Source organism: Spea bombifrons, chromosome 1 (assembly GCF_027358695.1).
Source record: "Spea bombifrons isolate aSpeBom1 chromosome 1, aSpeBom1.2.pri, whole genome shotgun sequence".
Taxonomy (NCBI): Eukaryota; Metazoa; Chordata; class Amphibia; order Anura; family Pelobatidae; genus Spea; species Spea bombifrons.
Genome location: NC_071087.1, coordinates 11,651,180 through 11,668,188, shown reverse-complemented (window position 1 = coordinate 11,668,188; position 17,009 = coordinate 11,651,180). Strand labels below are relative to the sequence as shown.

The window sequence follows — 17,009 nt, the reverse complement described above, 5'->3', positions numbered from 1 at the left end:
GTTCAACCAGCGGATTATAATGTTTATATGCATCCCCTCTATGGGACTATCCGGAAGTAGAAAAGAATTTGGTAAGAATGGTTAATTGATGAATGTGCGTTGTAAGTGTAGGTAGTCTAGTTTGGCAAACCAGTAATGGACCTGTAGCTCGTCTAAAGTTGTCTCGATCATGTTGTAGATGTTTGAGTAGAAGCCAGGTGTGCAGACCCTGGCCTCTCTGATAGACTCTCCCACCTCTGACGAGATAAAAGTCTATTGACGCCGGTCAGAGCTTTGAGGTTCTCTCTCCACCGACTCTTGAGAGCTCGAGCATGTCTTGGACCAGTTTACCCGCCACTTTCCCATTACTCCATAAAGTTACTACGCGGGTCCAGTGTGAATCTCCCCTCCCAATAATGATGATAATGTCATGCATTTGCTAAACTTCTTTGCCCAGAAAGGAACGAATTAACGGCCAGGCTGTGGTGTGGGTCATAGGTCGCATTTTTCTGTTGGGTCCATGGTTTCCAACAAACACTCTGTGACTTAATTTCCTTAAATGTCAAAGTAAGGTCGGCTTTCTTTAAATGGATTCAAACAACATTTTTTTTTTGGTTAGTGTAGCGATTAAATATGTCTTCCTTATGCAAACAATAAAGAAGCTAAATATCCAAAAATACATTTTTCACATGCATCTCTACATCCCCACAATAGATGATTGTTAATCTTTTACAATCCAAATCCATTTTTTTTTTTTAACCCTATAAATATAAAACGCTCACCGCTCTCGCATGGAAATGATGAATCCATGCAGTAATGTTTTTTGTTTGGAAAATGTATGTGCCCTTTAAGTGGAATATAATCTCACAGAATTTCATGTAGTGTTTTTCAGTAATAATAATACACTCGGGGTTAGAAGGTGCTGCGCTGTGATAGACTGCCAGATTAGCCAGAAAAATCACTATAATCGTGGCTTTGTTTTATTACCGGACTTTGACGTAATAAGCCTTTAAGCAAGGCAGAATGCAGAAAGTGCTGCTTCTGCATACCCTAAAGTTTGGACGATATATAGATAAATACTTATATACGATATGCGTCTGATGCCAGCTTGGGGGGGGCATCCATCATGTGCTTCCCCTGATTCAGACTGTTACTGATGTCTCTTGGGGTTCTTGCGCTGTCTGTGAATAGCGTTAGTATGTAAAGGCATATCCTGGTGCTCTAAACATATTACTGACATCTGTGTCTAAGGAGAGAGGCCTGGGGGATAAAGGGGACCAAAGGACTTGTGTATGTATACGAGCGAGTGTTGCTGTGCGTGACTGGCGTTGTGAATGTGTGTATAGAGAGGTCTGGGTACTGAGTTTGCCGGAGTGCTGGTGAGGTCTGGGTACCGAGTGTGGTGGCATGATGGTGAGGTCTGGGTACCAAGGGTGGCAGCGTGATGGTGAGGTCTGAGTACTGAGGGTGGCGGCGAGGTCTGGGTACCGAGTGTGGTGGCGATGGCGTGATGGTGAGGTCTGAGTACCGAGGGTGGCAGTGTGATGTGAGGTCTGGGTACTGAGGGTGGCAGTGTGATGGTGAGGTCTGGGTACCGAGGGTGGCAGCGTGATGGTGAGGTCTGGGTACCGAGGGTGGCAGTGTGATGGTGAGGTCTGAGTAATGAGGGTGGCAGCGTGATGGTGAGGTCTGGGTACCGAGGGTGGCAGTGTGATGGTGAGGTCTGCGTAATGAGGGTGGCAGTGTGATGGTGAGGTCTGGGTACTGAGGGTGGCGGCGAGGTCTGGGTACCGAGGGTGGTGGCGTGATGGAGAGGTCTGGTGGGTACTGAGTGTGGCGTGATGATGATCTTTGGGTAAACTTCTTATTATTTTTGCTGCTCCAATATTTGGAAATCTTTTTTTTTTTCTGCCCCATGCGTAGAAAGTATTAATACCACCTGCTGGGCAACGTTACGTTTACACATTCCTCCGCTGACTGCAGGAGAGCACAACCAACTTACCTAGCTTTGAGATGAATGTGCAGGACGGGGCATCGTCGGAGCATCTAAAATATAACATTTTGTAATGAAGAAAAAATATATATTTCTAAAAATATAAACACATGCAACCAGAACAGAAAATATTATTTTTCAACCACTGAAAAGACGTAATTTAGCTTAAATGCAGAAAGATGACCATTGTTTAGCTAATAAATGAATGTATACAAGAATGGTATCCACAAAAGGGAAATTATACCCAAAATATAAGTTGGGGATAATGCACAGTATGGAACCTTTCTGTATGTACTTTTGTGTTCTTAGGGCTGGTCTCATCCATTGTGTTTTTTTAGTAGGACGCGATACAAATAATTCCCATTGCAGAATAACGTTGGCACGAAAAACGAAAGTTTTTTTTTTTTTTTTTTTTTTTTTATTATAAGTAAATCCCTGTATGTTTTCATGATCCTTAAAAAAAACTTAGTTTTTGGGTGTAATTTCTCTTTTCGCATTAAAAGATACTTGTACTGAGGTGTCAAACCGTAAATGGTGAAGATGGAGAACTGTGCTGGGCGGGTTCTGTGCCAGAAATAAATGAAAATAAAAAATATATATATATATAATAAAATGCTTTATAGCTTTTAAGATGTATAATATTGTAAAATTTCGAACACACGTACATGGTGCTTGCTACATTTCGTAGCTCACTGAAGGTATTGTGCTGTACCATCTTTTCATTGTAATATAAATACAGTTTTTTTTATAATTCGCTTGTCTTTTGTGGTTTGTGCATGTTGTGTGTGTTTTTTTTTTGTTTGTTTTTTTGTTTTTTTTTAAGCTGTTTGGAGGATTATTTTTGTGTTTGTTTTTTAATTTACTTATTTCATTTTTATTCTGGATCAAGAATGTGCAGCGGAAGCGTTTTTAATTCCTGTTCCGATGGAAGAAAAGTAAACGTGTATGAATGGACAGTTACTCCATCATTTGCATTATATTACCCCAATTTAGACACGGATCGGTTTAATAGCTTTTTGGGAGTTTTTTTTGTTTTAGTTTTTTGCTATTTTTAGGACTGTTCTACAATATTATTATATATTTTTTTAACCCTCTACTGGTTAAATAATCCATAGTGAAGTACTTTAATATGTATTCCTCATTTATGGGGGCTCTATGACATGTTAGACTGTTCCCTTTTAAGGTACAGACTTTGTGAGTAAGGTAAGAAGAATTAAAATGTATCTTATTTACACAAATGTATTTCTGAACTTAAGTTTCCCAGCAAACATCATTTTGAGCTCCAAGAGAAGAAGAACATGGGAAGAAAGATGGACAAAAACTCATGGGGGACCTGACAGGGGCCATCTCTAAAGAGGGACAGTTGGGCAGTAAGTCAGTTCGTGAAAATTCATCCCTGCTCGGTATTCCATGGCCCACTGTTAGGGGTATTATTGCAAAATGGAATAAGACCACGTAAAGTCACAGAGCGGGGTCACCGAGTGCTGAGGTGCATGGTGCGTAAAAGCCACCAACGTTCTTCTGATTCCATAGCTGAAGAGCTCCAAACTCCCACTGGCATTAATATCAGCACAAAAACTGCATGGCAGGCTCTTCATGGAATGGATTTCCACCGCCAAGAAGCTGCATGCGAGCCTCACATCACCAAGTACAATGCCAAGTGTAGGATCTAGCGGTGTAAAGCAAACCGCTGCTGCACTCCGGAGCGGTGGAAACGTGTTCTGGGGAGTGAGGGATCGCTCTTCTCTGGCAGTCTGATGGGCAGATCTGGTTTGGCAGATGCCAGGAGAACACTGCCTGCCTGCATTGTGCCAACGGTAAAGTTTGGTGGAGGAGGGATAATGGTCTGGGGCTATTTTTCAGGAGTTGGACCCCTTGCTTCATGTTCCAACACGACTGTGCCTCATTCATTCTTTGTGCACCTAGGGGCCCCACGGAGTCTTAATCCTGCACCGATATGTTTTGCTCTCTAGTTTGATAAGGTTAATTTTGAGTTCCCTTACTTCCAAATAAAAATAGTCTTTTCATTGGCAATATCGCGATCCTGCCAGACTCTTTAGAACAGGCATGTCCAAAGTCCGGCCCGCGGGCCAATTGCGGCCCGCGTTCCGGACTGATAAGGCCCCACAGATAAATTGGCCAATTAAATTAGCATTTAATTTTAATGATTCAAAGAATGTCAGGCAAAATGGTCGGCCCTCGCACATGTTCACTTCATTAAATCTGGCACTCTTCGAAAAAAGTTTGGACATGCCTGCTTTAGAAGATCTTCAGCACAGAGCATTGAAAGTCTCTTCCACGCCGCCCCGGACTGCATATCCCATTCCCTCTTATCTGCTTTGGTCTAAGTTCGCGGCAGTGTCTCCGGCAGAGAAACACAAAGGAGTTAGGAGAATTGTCCGAGGTGTACGTGCGGGAAAATAACTGCTACTGCATTCTCTGTATTAACCCCTTTAAATTACATAAACAGCCCCACATCATTTCTTAAGTCCAAGCATAGCTTACTTTTCCAGATGTAATATTTGCAAAAATAACAGGAATATTGCAGAAGCTCTGAATAGCAGACGCACCCATCAGCTGTAGCTAAAGCCGTTTCCGAGGCGTTTCCGCGGACCCGTCGGTTCAAATGTATTTGTATATGTCCCACGATGTGTACCTTACAGATCCATTAATTGTATAAATGGCTTAGACGAGCTTACCTTGCTGACTTCTGTTGCCCTGCGTAATGCGCGGTTATATCTCTAATGTATATCGAAAGTCACCTGATTAAACTATGCATTATGCAGGGCCAGCCCCTCTTGCAAATAAAAGCACAAGGCCGTTCATCATGCATAATTAATAATTGAAGCTCAAACCATAATAATCCTGGTTTAGTAAATAAAGCACAATATGTATATAGGAAAACACCATGTAGGTACGGACGGTTAAAGTGAGGTTAAATGAGCTTTGTCCGTCAGACCTGGTTTTACGATCTATATGTTGTTTACAATGAGCTGTAAAAGCGAAGGGCATTTGCTGTAATCCCCCAAGCTATGTGTTTCATCATAAAGTGCTATTTTTGTTCAGGTCATTGGAAGCTCCCACCCAGATCCGGATATTCTGTAAATGATATACTTGCCTCTGGGAAAATGGTTTTGGATTCGAAGAGGACTTTGACATTCGCGCTGTAGTAAAATCTGACCAGGTAACGGTGAATGAAAACGCTCTGCAAGAATAACCGCACCTAGTATGTTATTTTGGATCATACGTTGTATTTGTTTCCTGACTTCTATATGATTGAGTTATGTTCGAGGATCGCACTACTGCCAAAGATCCAGCTTCACTGCCATAACGAGTGATTAAAATAATGACCGTTCCAGAACGTCCTATCGAATGGTTGCCCACCGTACTGGTAAATAAGGAATTGTCCTACAGTTAGGACAAGAAGTCTAAGCTGGAGGTACGTCATGCCTTCAGAAGCCCATTAAGGCTGGTGGCCACCAGGACAAATAGAAAAACCTGCAGACTGGGGAAACGGCACCCTCTACAAGAGAGGGAAAGAAGAAATGACAGGAGACAAAACACTGATGTGTCCAAAGTTTACTTAGGGAGTGAATTAATATGAAGGGGATTAGAATAAAACAGCAAACGTAATGATAAATGCAAATGCATTGAGACTGGAGCAAAGTAATGACCCACCGGGGTAACAAATAACATGGAACCGCCAACTGGAGAAAGGGAGAAACAAGTCAAGAAGAGGAAGAAGTTCATATTCATATGTGAATAGCAAAAGAAATAATTAAAGAACATTCATCGTAAGACTTGGTTTGTGAAAAGGCTGACTTAGTCTGTCCCAAAACTAAAAGGGAAGAAGAAAAACAAAGGATAGAACAAACGACGTGTGCAGGGCATGAATTCTTGCAAACTCTATTCTGTTCTTTGGGAGGCAACAGCTAGTGGGAGGCCTCCGATAATGCTTGACAAAGGTTCTAGCTGAGGACCACCTAGCTCTAGAAGCGGCTGATGTGACCGCTGCACTCTTAAATAATGTCCTCTAATACCAACTGAGGACATAGCAAAGAGGATCCAACTCTTAATGGTGTTAGTTATAGCATGTTGGTAAGAGGTAATAATAAGCCGACCCGATTCAGGACAGAGATTAGCGGTCTTCTCAGGATATAATGAAATGCAAGAGACTAGACAGAGACTTGGGTCTTCTGACACTAAAGCTACAAGTTTTCTTCCATCCTTTCAGGATGAGGTGGAAACCCCAATGCTTACGGGTGTTAAATGCCTTATCCGTCCAAACTCCCTAGGACCAAGTTCCGGAGACAAAAAGAAAAAACTTGGTTCAGTATGACGAGACAAAGAGGCTCATTCCTCTCGTATCCAGGCCGTAATTAAGGTAAACTTGTCCTGTCGGAGAGCTTTCACTGCGAGTTGCATCTCGAAAGCCCAGAAAGAGCCTCCATGTCTGAGACACCTACGTAGGGCCTAAGTACTAGATCATCCTCCTTGACCAGGAGTCATAGACCTCTGAATTAGCATCCACTACACAGCTCACAGGGCAGAGCCTTTCTGGGATGCTAATGCCAAGCAGGCCAACTCTGACCACCTACCTTTGGCTTGTCATGTGTCTCCTGAAGAACATGAATGTGAGACACTCTTGGATTCCCAGTCAAATGTGGCCTGGGGACATTAAGCATTGATTTTGTGTATACTCTTAGGAGCTGCCACTAACAAACGTGCTCCAGGTGACTCAAACTCTGTGTTCTCAAACTCAGGTGTGCTCTCTTTGTTCTCTAAGGCATATGTCCCCCAAACAGGGAGACAACAGAACCCCAGAAGAGGAGTCTTGTCTGACCTAGCCCCATGGGACCTGAGGGAATTTATCCATATTTTTGCCATCTGGGTGACCGGGAAGAGGAAGAAGAGGTATCCCTGACAGGAAAACCCCTCTTCCTTTTCTTTGGAGCCACCATACTGTGAGGTAAATCCGCTCCTTTCATGTGAATTTTATGACTCTTTGGTAAAAAAAAAAAAAAAACTAGTCAGGGGCAGCAATAGAATATTGCCCTCAATCCAGCAGCGCTGAAGAAAAATTTGGTAGGAGCAGGGTGTGCGTATGCTCAGGGTGAGCTGCATCACATAATACAGGCTTGCGTCCCGGTTTCGCTGCAGACAAATGTTTGTCCACGGGAGCCTTGCCATCTCCTACTAGCTGTTGCTAGGTGGCAGGCTTCTATCAGAACAAAAACGACCTTCTTTTGTCCCAATAAACTCCCTTTATCCCCAGATCTGGAGGTCACAGTTGTCAATAAGTGGGGTGACTATGCCTGCTCAAGCAGTAAGGCAATGCTAGCGTAGCTTATTCCTCCATAAACTTTCATTAGTCAGAGCGTCAGGCTCGGTGAATAACAATTAGTCGTTCTATTGTTTCAGACAGACTGTAGAGTAAGGAGTCAGGATGATAGTTCAGTAGATTTGGCTAAGATAACAGAGCTAGAACACATACAAATGGCTAACATGCAGCTGTCCGAAAACATTATGCAACAACTAGGAATGCTTTAAAAAGAGAAAACAGCACTATATTTTTGAAAATTTATTTTTAATCTGATACGAGTAATAAATACGTTCATATTTATGGTAGCTGGATATGACTATGAAGTATAGTCTCTTCTCCTCCCTCATCGAACAGAGCCAGAATGGCAGGGGTCATCAAAAGGCATTTTAAGTTACTTGAACCTTAACTTATTGTTTTACGGATCGTCCCAGTCAAGTAATTTAAGATGCCTGCTCACATGGTACAGTTAAAACGGAGTCTATGCTGTTGTCTTCATCAACAAACACCATTAACAATGTCTTAGCGCCCTGAACTGTAAATGTAATGTTTATGAACAGTGACAGATCTGTTTAAACCTTCAAGCCAAATGCATGAAAAGGCTAAAGAAAGAAAAAAACAGGGTTGGGGACCCTTTGCCGGGACATCAGCTCGTACCTTCATTTGCTAAGAGACAACAGCTGCCTCCTACAGGGCTGTATCATGATTGACAAATGTGAGTAGCAGGCATACAATCGTGGATATAGAATGGTGCTGTCCTAATAAGCAAAAGAGTACGGATGCATTTTTTTTTTTTTTTTTTTTTTTAATTGTCAAAACAAGCAGGGTTAAGAGCAGCTTTCAAGATGATATTCGTATCGCTACCTCTCACACCAGAGAGAGTTTGGCTTCAGAATGTGAAGGCGATCGCAACAAAGCAGTAGTTATTATACAGGAATATTTAAAATTAACTTCTAGCAAAACGACCTGCACCCTGATAACATAATATAATTTACGAGGAAGATATCCATCAAGTAATATAACCTTCTCTCAGAGTTAATTCAATTATTTAAACAAACCAAAAGAAAAAAAAAAAACTTAAAAAAACTGCTGAAATACAAACATTAGATCCAGAAGGTTCATTGACCTGTATAAACAATCTTCCGCTTTAACATTTGTATGTATAAAAACTGCAGCCTGTCTCTGTATGACAATTTACAGAGATTCCATATAAATACTGTGAGAATGCACATTAAAAACTGATAAAATCGGACTAAAATGTACTGATTTAAAACCGAAAAAATAAAGGTTAAAGTTTACATGATAATAAAAAAAAATATCACGTTACACTTTACATGAATGCAATGACTATACACTATACTTCTTCATGACACAATGCATCCATTGATGCCAGGGAAATACCCAACGATTCCTAATGTAACCTTTTTGCGTTGTAGTAAATATTAAAAAAAATCTAGTAAAAACTATAACAGGCAAAAATGAGGTTCCTTTTTTTAAAGTATATCTCAATAATTATTTTTTTTTATACAGATGGACTGATGTCTGCCCGGGATTCCAGATTTTCTACGATTTGCCTTAAATGACCTTCGTTTTGAAAAAAGTATACATAAAGCTGTTTCTCAATCTGGTGAAGTTTATCGCAATCCAAAATCTTTCGCTTTGCTCGGAGATCATCAAGGACTTCCAGTAGGATGTGGTTTAATTTCTCCAACTGAGTATCCAACTTGTGAAAGTGATTTGCCACCTCCTGCAAAAAATGACAAACAGGCAAATAAGTTTGGCAAGTGCTGCAGAGCCAAGGATGTGACGTACCGGCCACAACTACATAAAAAAGAATTTAACAATAGCAAGCCAGAGAAAGGAATGACAAGCATTTAAATGTAGTTTTTCATTAGCTGCATGAAACACGTACCATCGAGTAGGTGTACTTTCTTCTGTCACCAAAGGGTCCTCTCACATTTATATCAAGCGGCCCAATGAAACGGAGATAAAAGCTCAAACAATGACGTAGAGCCAGAGCCTTCAATAACAGCAATATAATGGGCACGTTTGTGATACCCAATTGTATATTTTACAGAGTGTGCAGTGAGGCTATTTAACTCATCCACAGTAATGTAGGGGGAAAAGGCATGAAAAACTTGGTCTTTGAGGGCCAAGGACATTTTGGCACTGGCAGAGTTAAATCACTGGCAGTGAAAGGGAGATTAGGCTATCAAATGAGAGCCTGGGCTCGCCTCCTGACAGCTGGGCCTAAAATTGTGGCCCTGAGCTGTCAAATCGAATGTGACAGCAGTCTAATTAAACGCAGTCACATTCTACAGGGATTTAAATGCTAAGCTGAGGCTCGGGCATTTCTTTCCAACGACCCCATCACTGACACCACCAGGAAATCGTCTTGATGCGGCACCGACTGTAGATAACCTGACCGGATCTCCTGCCCCAACATTTCACAGCATGCCTGGGGGTTACGCTAAAGTCCTATGAACCGTCACAACCCCACAGGACTCCACTGGTGGCTGTAGAACACAGCGTAGGAGAACTCCCTGATTGCGGTTCTGAGGAACCATTACAGCTGATGATAATAGAGATCCCTGGGGTCATTATTTCTAATAAAATAATATATATTATATATATATATAAAAAAAAAAAATCACGTTGTACCCTGGATTTTTTTTTTGTAACATACTTTTATGGGGTGGTTTAGATATCTGGGACCACTATTGAAGTTAATGTCCACACCAGGCTAACTAAATAAAAAAAGTCATGTGCAACTTATAATATTTACCCAATAACAAGCAAATTAGATATAACTCCTGGGCATATAGTGTAGATTTTAAATAAGGCCAAATGTATATATTTTGTATAGCTGTGTACAATTTATAGACAGATAAAGCTGAAGAAAAGTTATGTCTTCCATAACCTGGCCGAACTCACTGCATTTACCCCTGCCCAGAATCGTATGCTTGGTTTCACAGGATGCAAATGTTCGAATCCTTCGAGTAGGGCGAGTTACAACTACTTTCAGTCGCCAAAAGCAATAATAACGAGAAAACACTATGATGCGATTTTATGTCTGCCATTGTAAGATGCAAACATTTCATTTACTTTCACAATCACTCCAGTCTAGGACTACAGAGCTGACATGCTTCTCACTTACTGGGGTATTTAGCTGGAGGTCCTGTCCTTCGGGATACATAATATCACGGAAGCTCTTTAGATCGGCCTCAAGGTTTGACTGAAGCAGCGCCTGTTCCTGCTCCGAGACAGCCAGCTGGTCTTTCAGTGTAACGATGTCCTGGGTTAGTTTCCGAGCCACGGATTCCAACCCGCTGAAGTGTCTGAACAGCTTCTGAGTCTGGTCTCCATCCACAAGCTCATATAACCTGCAATGTAAGGAATATGCAGTAACTGGTTTCCGTGGCACAAAAATAGGGCAACATATATAAATCACAGTAAATTGTTTATGAAGGGAAATTGCATCTTATAATCTTGCTCTGTAAGGACACAAAGTGCTTCATAAGCCATTGTTCTCTGTGTGATGGAAGAGATTCCTCCACAAAAGGTTAATTAACACATTTACAAGAGCAAAGTTGCTCTTATATTGTAGATAGGGGTGTTTCTGCTTGATTAAGTGAGCTGCATTTAATTCCTTGGCGACGACACACTTGGCACATCATCAGGTTAAACGGGTTTAAAATGCTTTCTTTTCCCAAGTGGTGTTGATGTAATGGCTCAATGGCAGCAACACCAAAAACTGCAGATGGTGCCCCATCTGATCCCTCCCAGGGTGTCAGTGTGCGTCATATTAAATATGGATCCAGCCACCTGCTTTAAAAGAAGTTGATCGCCTCCTAAGATTAAGTGGTGGTGTTGCTGCGGTGTCTCAAGGGCTGCCCCTATCCTCTGGAATTCCCTTCCACAGGCTAAACGCCTTTAAGACCCACTTATTTAAAGGACACTTAAAACGTTACACATTAGCGCCATCCCATTTTTCTTTAGCTCAACTTTCCTAGTCCCTCTCCTGCAATACTTTTACTAGTGTGGCTGCTCCATCCCCAACAACGGCACAATACACCCTAACTGTCTCTAGATTGTAAGCTCATTTGGGCTCTCACCTGTTTCTATAGGCCATACTGTTGTGTTATATGTTAATTGTTATGTCCTGTCTTACCTTTGTACGGCGCTGTGGAATCTGATGGTGCTATATAAAACAATGTTTAAATCATAATTTGGTTAATTTTGCCAAATTCAGTACAGCAGTACACCAAGACATTTTGTGGACGTACAACATAGCTGCCAGATTGACCGCTTTCATTTGTTTTCCCCTCCTTTGCATCTTCACCCTGTTTCCCAGCTTTCAGGACATGTGTTCAGTGCCCCCCTTTTAAAATTGTTAGCTCTTTCAAAAGCGGCACAGAAATGAGACCACGGAGCACGGCAATGTCTTTTGACGGGAAGGTACTTTTTTCTACAGGTAATCAAGGTACTCTTACATACATTATTTGTTGGGGAAGCTGCATGGTATACGAAATATACCAAATAGTGTCTAGAGTAGAGCTGGGAGGAAAAAAAAAATATCCACACAGGAAAACCTTATTCCCCATCGGAGTTGAGCTCTAACTTACAGCCAGAATGCCAACAACCTCATCGTCTACACACCGAGGAAATGTTTCACGGCTTACCTGTGTGTAGCAGAGTCCCTGGAATCAATGTTATTCTTCGGTTTATCAGAAGGCAACAAACAGGCGTCCGCCATCATCATCATCACTCTCTCCTCCAGTTTATTGGAATCTTGTCTTAGCTCTTCAATTATTGACTTTAACTGCCGGTAAACATCACGGTGTTTCCTCAGCTCCAACTCATAACCTAGCTGAAGAAGTTCAAAGGAAGCTTTTTGTTTCATTAAGTGGCTGCACACCAGGTCCTGCTTGTTTGTATAATGATTCTGACGGGCAATCTGCAGGTCATAGTCTCCCTTCACGATCGGCATGTTCAATAGCTGGGCATTTTCCCGCACCAAGGCTGGAAGAGACTCTCTCTTAAGAACATCGATGTTAGTTTGTATTTGAGCTGCCTCATCATTTAAACTTGAGATTCTGGTCTTTAGGATGTCTGCTCGTGAGACCTGCAGAAAAAACGCTCAAAAATGAAATTCAACCCCAAAGAAGTAACACAATCACGATGGAGGCGATGAAAAGCGTTTATTACTGGACGGCCCAAGGCAAATAAAATTATATATAATAGAACATTAATCTAATGTTCTATTAGTATAGATATTTAAATCACCGTAAACCTGTTCCTACACCAATAAATAAGTGTTTATATCAGTGGTCTTGTGTATATTGGCAGGCAATAGGAATACGTTCAGCACCTACTGATTGAGCTACTTCTATCAGTCGTCACTAGAAAATATTTATAAACTATAGAACTAGAAACAATCACCATTATTAAATTGGAGACAAGTCAATGTTTTCATAAATCTACACAGTACACTTCAACAAAAAAAAGAGGGCTACCAAAAAGGCTTTAGTACAGGAGAGGAGATGTTAGAACAAGAAGTCTGGATCTTGCCATAAGTTTAGAGGTAATGTTAAGGAAGTTTTCCTTTACTGAGAGGGTGGTAAAAGAGATCCTTGATAAAGGTGCCTATGCCGAAACCTGAGTGCGATCTCACGGGTACAGCCTATTTACAGGTGTTTTTTCAACGGTATTTGCTGAATTATTGTTTTGCGTTTTATTTAATAACTAGAGGCTCATTATGTGGTTGCTTATTACAATTACAATTTTGTATAGCATTTTTTGATGTGCTGAAAGATAATGTGAAAGATAATTCATTACGATAGCACTACCTTGCTTTGAGCAGCGGGTGCATGATCCTCGGCCCATTGCAGGCCAGCCTTTAAACTTGCTCTTTTGGCCCTTGCTTGGATTAGCTTGTGTTTTGCAGAGATATATGCCAACTGGAGCTTCATCATCTCCTTGCACTTATTATCAAGTTCCTCCTCGTTACAATCTGTCTTGCTGTCCAGTTGTAAGAGCATAAAGTTCTCACCAGAGCCTTCAATCAATTTAGACAACCCTTCGAAAAAATGTTCCTTTGTAAAGGATGTTAGTGCCGCTGTGCTCTGGGCTTCGCTGGACAGATACTTCTCCAGAAGGACTTGGGATACAAAAACAGGTGAAGGTAGCTCACAGCCTGCTTCAGAAACCGTAAAGAAGGACATCAGCTTTTGAACGCCTTCCACAATGTTATCGAGCGCATGATTCAACTTGTTATTTGCGATCTTCAAATCAGCTAGCGTTTCTTTCAGCTTCTTCGCATCGGCTTCTTCTAGAGATTTGAATTTCAACATCGTGTGACTATTAGTAGAAGCCATCATCTGGAGCTTGTTGCGTCGATGGATGTGTAGATTTCTGAGCTTCTTTAAAGCTTCGATATCTTGCTCCAGTTTTTCCATTGGCACATGTTCCATGGCGGTAACTGCGGAGTGGGACGTTTTGCAGGTCTTCAATACCTCGTTCAAAGCTTTGTCATCCAAAATGGCTTTACCAGACTCCTTTAAATCATTAAACGCTTGCAGTTTCTCCTCTGATAAAACATTCTGCTCTGTCACATTAACACAGAACCAGTCCAGAAATGTTTTTGCGTCAGTTGTTTCAAACAGCCAGTCAAAGTCTTCCCCGTCTAATTTCGGAGCTTTGGGATAACCTGCTTTCCTCAACGTCTGAACAAACCTTTCTCCACCATTCATGATTACAGGCTTCAAAAACCTAAAAAGACAGAAGTCAGGATTACGACCAAGCCTATATATAAGACAATAGGTGGCTGGTTTTGCATACATTTTACACTTAAATTGATGAAAAGTTTTTAATGAAATCATTAGCAGACAATTAGAAAAGCAGGCTGGTTAGGGAAACAAAAAACGAATTTGTAAACCCCTATAAACACTATTTTCACAAAAAATACAGTGTTTAGTATAGGCTCATAACAAGCAAACATTACGTGTATATGTATGCCTCCCTGATGAGTAAGAGTCTGAAACGCAATGGCTGAGCTACCGTCACAGATAAAGCGGACACGCTGTGATGGACTGCCAAAGTATATATGTGCATATAAGTATAGTACAATAAGACTAGAACCGACAGACTAAGACAATCTGATGCATAAAGTGGAGGGGCTCGGCTCGGAAGCTTACAATCTTGAGGGAATGGGGTGAGGACAAACATAAGGCACAGAGAAAGGGTGAGAGGTAGCGAGGTGGTTGTAGCAAAGGCTAAGTTGATGTATAATGAAGGACTTGATAAATCCCCAGGTAGCCATGGCGACTAACCCCTTGTGCCCTTTTAAAGTGGTGTCTATGAATGTACCTCATCCCGGGTTCTAAAAAACTTCAAGCTCGCTCCAAGATGTCCGGCTCCGACCTTCTACACAACTTTGTTGAGCTTGAGCCGTGTATAGAACGTTTAGACATTTTTTGGTTGAACACTTGCATCTAACCCAAAACTGGATTCGATGATACAAATAATAGCTTGGGAGACTACAACCAAAACAAATAGAAAGCCATCCATACCAACTTTTTCCTTCAAAAACTTCAATGGTGACGCTAGAATGTATGATTCTTCATATTCCTGAAATGTTCTGGGCCTGCCTAAAACAAAGCAGAATTACAGTCAATTAGATCATTATTCTATACAATTTTGTTGAAGTCAGGGTTGGACAAAACCGTCAAATTTTGAAGCCAAACCTCTCTACATGCCTGTTTACTAACACTTTTATTAAGATAAAAAATAATACTATTAATATTTTCCCATATGCTCAAGTTATTGTTTACACAGAATTCCGTGACAGTTACCCCCCCCCTTTAAAACCGTATAGTCAAATGAATGACTACGAATTCACCGTGATGACGTAAAGCCCGCTCTTCCTGGTTCTCCCCATTACGATTGTACGAACGTACCTGCTCCCCGACAACGGGACGCCGTTATTCCGCAACAATTTGTTTTGGGTTTTCCCGCTGCTCTGACAGCACTACAACTTCCGCCACGTGACTCGGAAATAAAAGTACAGGGAACCGAGCGGGTCAAAAAGTATCTGACGGACGCAACACGGGGATGGGATGTTCCTTTCCTCCTGGAGTATAGATTTCATTAGAAATTTCTTTCTAGGGTGTAAAAGCATTTGACGCCTCATACTACCGAATAATATCGCAATTTCGGATAAACAAAAATATTTCAGGAGTTATATATTATTTGAGCAGCAGACATGCAGTATAATCACACACTTTTAAAATATTTATTTTTTTGTATTCCTATAGTTCTAAAACACCACTTATCGCCGGCAATGTAAGAGTTAATGCACTAGGGGTACTTGTTTTTTCAAACATGACAGGACCGCATCACCCGTAACGTCATTAGTTCCAACCGGCGGATGGATCTGCTTTATAAACAGAAATGTTTCCAGCCAGTTACCTCAGCATATGTATGCTTCCGCCTGTCATGATTTAACCGGCTTGTCCGGCAAATTTGCGTCAGAAACCGTATTACCACCGTTTCTCCTGTGGGTGTTAATAAAATCGGTATTTGGTGCAACCTTGATAAATAGTTATAATATATGAATTACAGATGTGTGTATATAAATAGTTGTTTACACATAAATACATGTTCTATAAATATATATATAAAAATTGATATTGTTATATGAAATGTTAACTGTAAACACCTTCCACCATCTTCACCCATAATTGATGGTGACCAGATAACCAGGCACAGTAACAGGATATATATTAGATATTTATATTATATATATTTTATTAGATATATTAGATTCACAACACAGTGATTACTCCTTGTGCTTTCCATGCGCTCGCATCGTATAATGTCATTTGCTGCATTATTTCTGATCACGGCTTTAGGCTCCTAGCAAATGGTTATTTTCACCATGTATACAGTACCCTGCTTTCTATAGGGAACCTACTTAAAAAGCAGAATGCCTGCAAAAGTACACAGAACGCAGCGTTATTCCATAGAAAGTATTAGAATTTGCACCGCTGATGAATTCTGAACTTAGTTGTTAGTTGTAATATATTATTTTAAACCATTAATTCTAAACCTATATCAATTTATACATGGGCGATAGTAGTGTTTTTTTTCCCGTTAAGGTGAAACAATGGAGAAATACAGACCAGAGTTTGGATTTTACGATTGTGAGAGACCTTTATCACTTACCGCTAGAAGAATTATGGCGGCTCTGAAGTCTCAGAATCCAGCTGCGTGTGAAGCCGCGGAGAGTATGAATTTTATTTTATGATCTAACACTTTTATTTAATTACACAGTATTATACGGCGCATAAAACCCATGCCTGTGATTTCACTTGGTACCCTAACATAAAAAAAGTGTGTAAAAATTAATCAATGCCACCCAAGGCATCCGGCATCATGGGATGTGCTAAAAGAACAAGTTCTGGATTCTAAAACATCCTAAAGCAACGTTGTGCAGCTAGTGATGTTTCATTCTGTTCCGCATACCTTGCTAAATGTAACACTCGGAACTAAATGTAGCATTAGATACGTCATTCCTAGTACTGCTGGATGCCTAGACCCTTCCCAGAAATCCTTCCAGGAAATCCTTGTCATATGAAAGCAGACACCGATCATTTACCGCCATAGAAACTGAAAAAGAATAAATAAAATGACAGGTCTTCCAAGGTTCCTAATTAA

General features: G+C 40.9%; 2 protein-coding genes and 1 long non-coding RNA gene across 6 annotated transcripts in view; 2 read left to right on the top strand and 1 right to left on the bottom strand.

Moving 5' to 3' along the window:
* Positions 1–1,303: 1,303 nt before the first annotated feature.
* LOC128479285 (uncharacterized) lies at positions 1,304–2,046 on the top strand. 4 transcript variants are annotated; one of them, XR_008350179.1, is made up of 2 exons: positions 1,304–1,363; positions 1,531–2,046. It is a non-coding gene; the product is annotated as an uncharacterized LOC128479285 (long non-coding RNA). The 4 variants fall into 4 exon arrangements; XR_008350173.1 differs by having other exon boundaries at positions 1,319–1,431; XR_008350185.1 differs by having other exon boundaries at positions 1,327–1,363; positions 1,498–2,046.
* A 6,758-nt stretch (positions 2,047–8,804) lies between these two features.
* HAUS3 (HAUS augmin like complex subunit 3) lies at positions 8,805–15,324 on the bottom strand. Its single transcript, XM_053458195.1, has 6 exons — positions 15,251–15,324; positions 14,864–14,937; positions 13,142–14,063; positions 11,975–12,417; positions 10,450–10,675; positions 8,805–9,039 (listed from the first exon to the last, which is right to left on the bottom strand). The coding sequence occupies exons 3-6, from the start codon at positions 14,042–14,044 to the stop codon at positions 8,815–8,817; spliced, it is 1,797 nt and encodes a 598-aa protein (XP_053314170.1). The 5' UTR covers positions 14,045–14,063; positions 14,864–14,937; positions 15,251–15,324; the 3' UTR covers positions 8,805–8,814.
* A 1,134-nt stretch (positions 15,325–16,458) lies between these two features.
* The window catches only part of POLN (DNA polymerase nu), a 38,861-nt gene continuing 38,310 nt past the window's right edge, over positions 16,459–17,009 (top strand). The window contains exon 1 of the mRNA XM_053457802.1: positions 16,459–16,579. Within this exon, the coding sequence (XP_053313777.1) occupies positions 16,459–16,579 (121 nt within the window). The remainder of the gene's footprint in view (positions 16,580–17,009) is intronic.

Excerpts from the sequence above, each read along its gene's own strand:
- HAUS3 (XM_053458195.1), bottom strand. The coding sequence starts at position 14,044 with ATGAATGGTGGAGAAAGGTTTGTTCAGACGTTGAGGAAAGCAGGTTAT. Across the intron at positions 12,418-13,141 it reads CACCCGCTGCTCAAAGCAAG|GTCTCACGAGCAGACATCCT; the intron begins GTAGTGCTATCG and ends TTTTTTCTGCAG. Across the intron at positions 10,676-11,974 it reads AGGGACTCTGCTACACACAG|GTTATATGAGCTTGTGGATG; the intron begins GTAAGCCGTGAA and ends CTTACATTGCAG.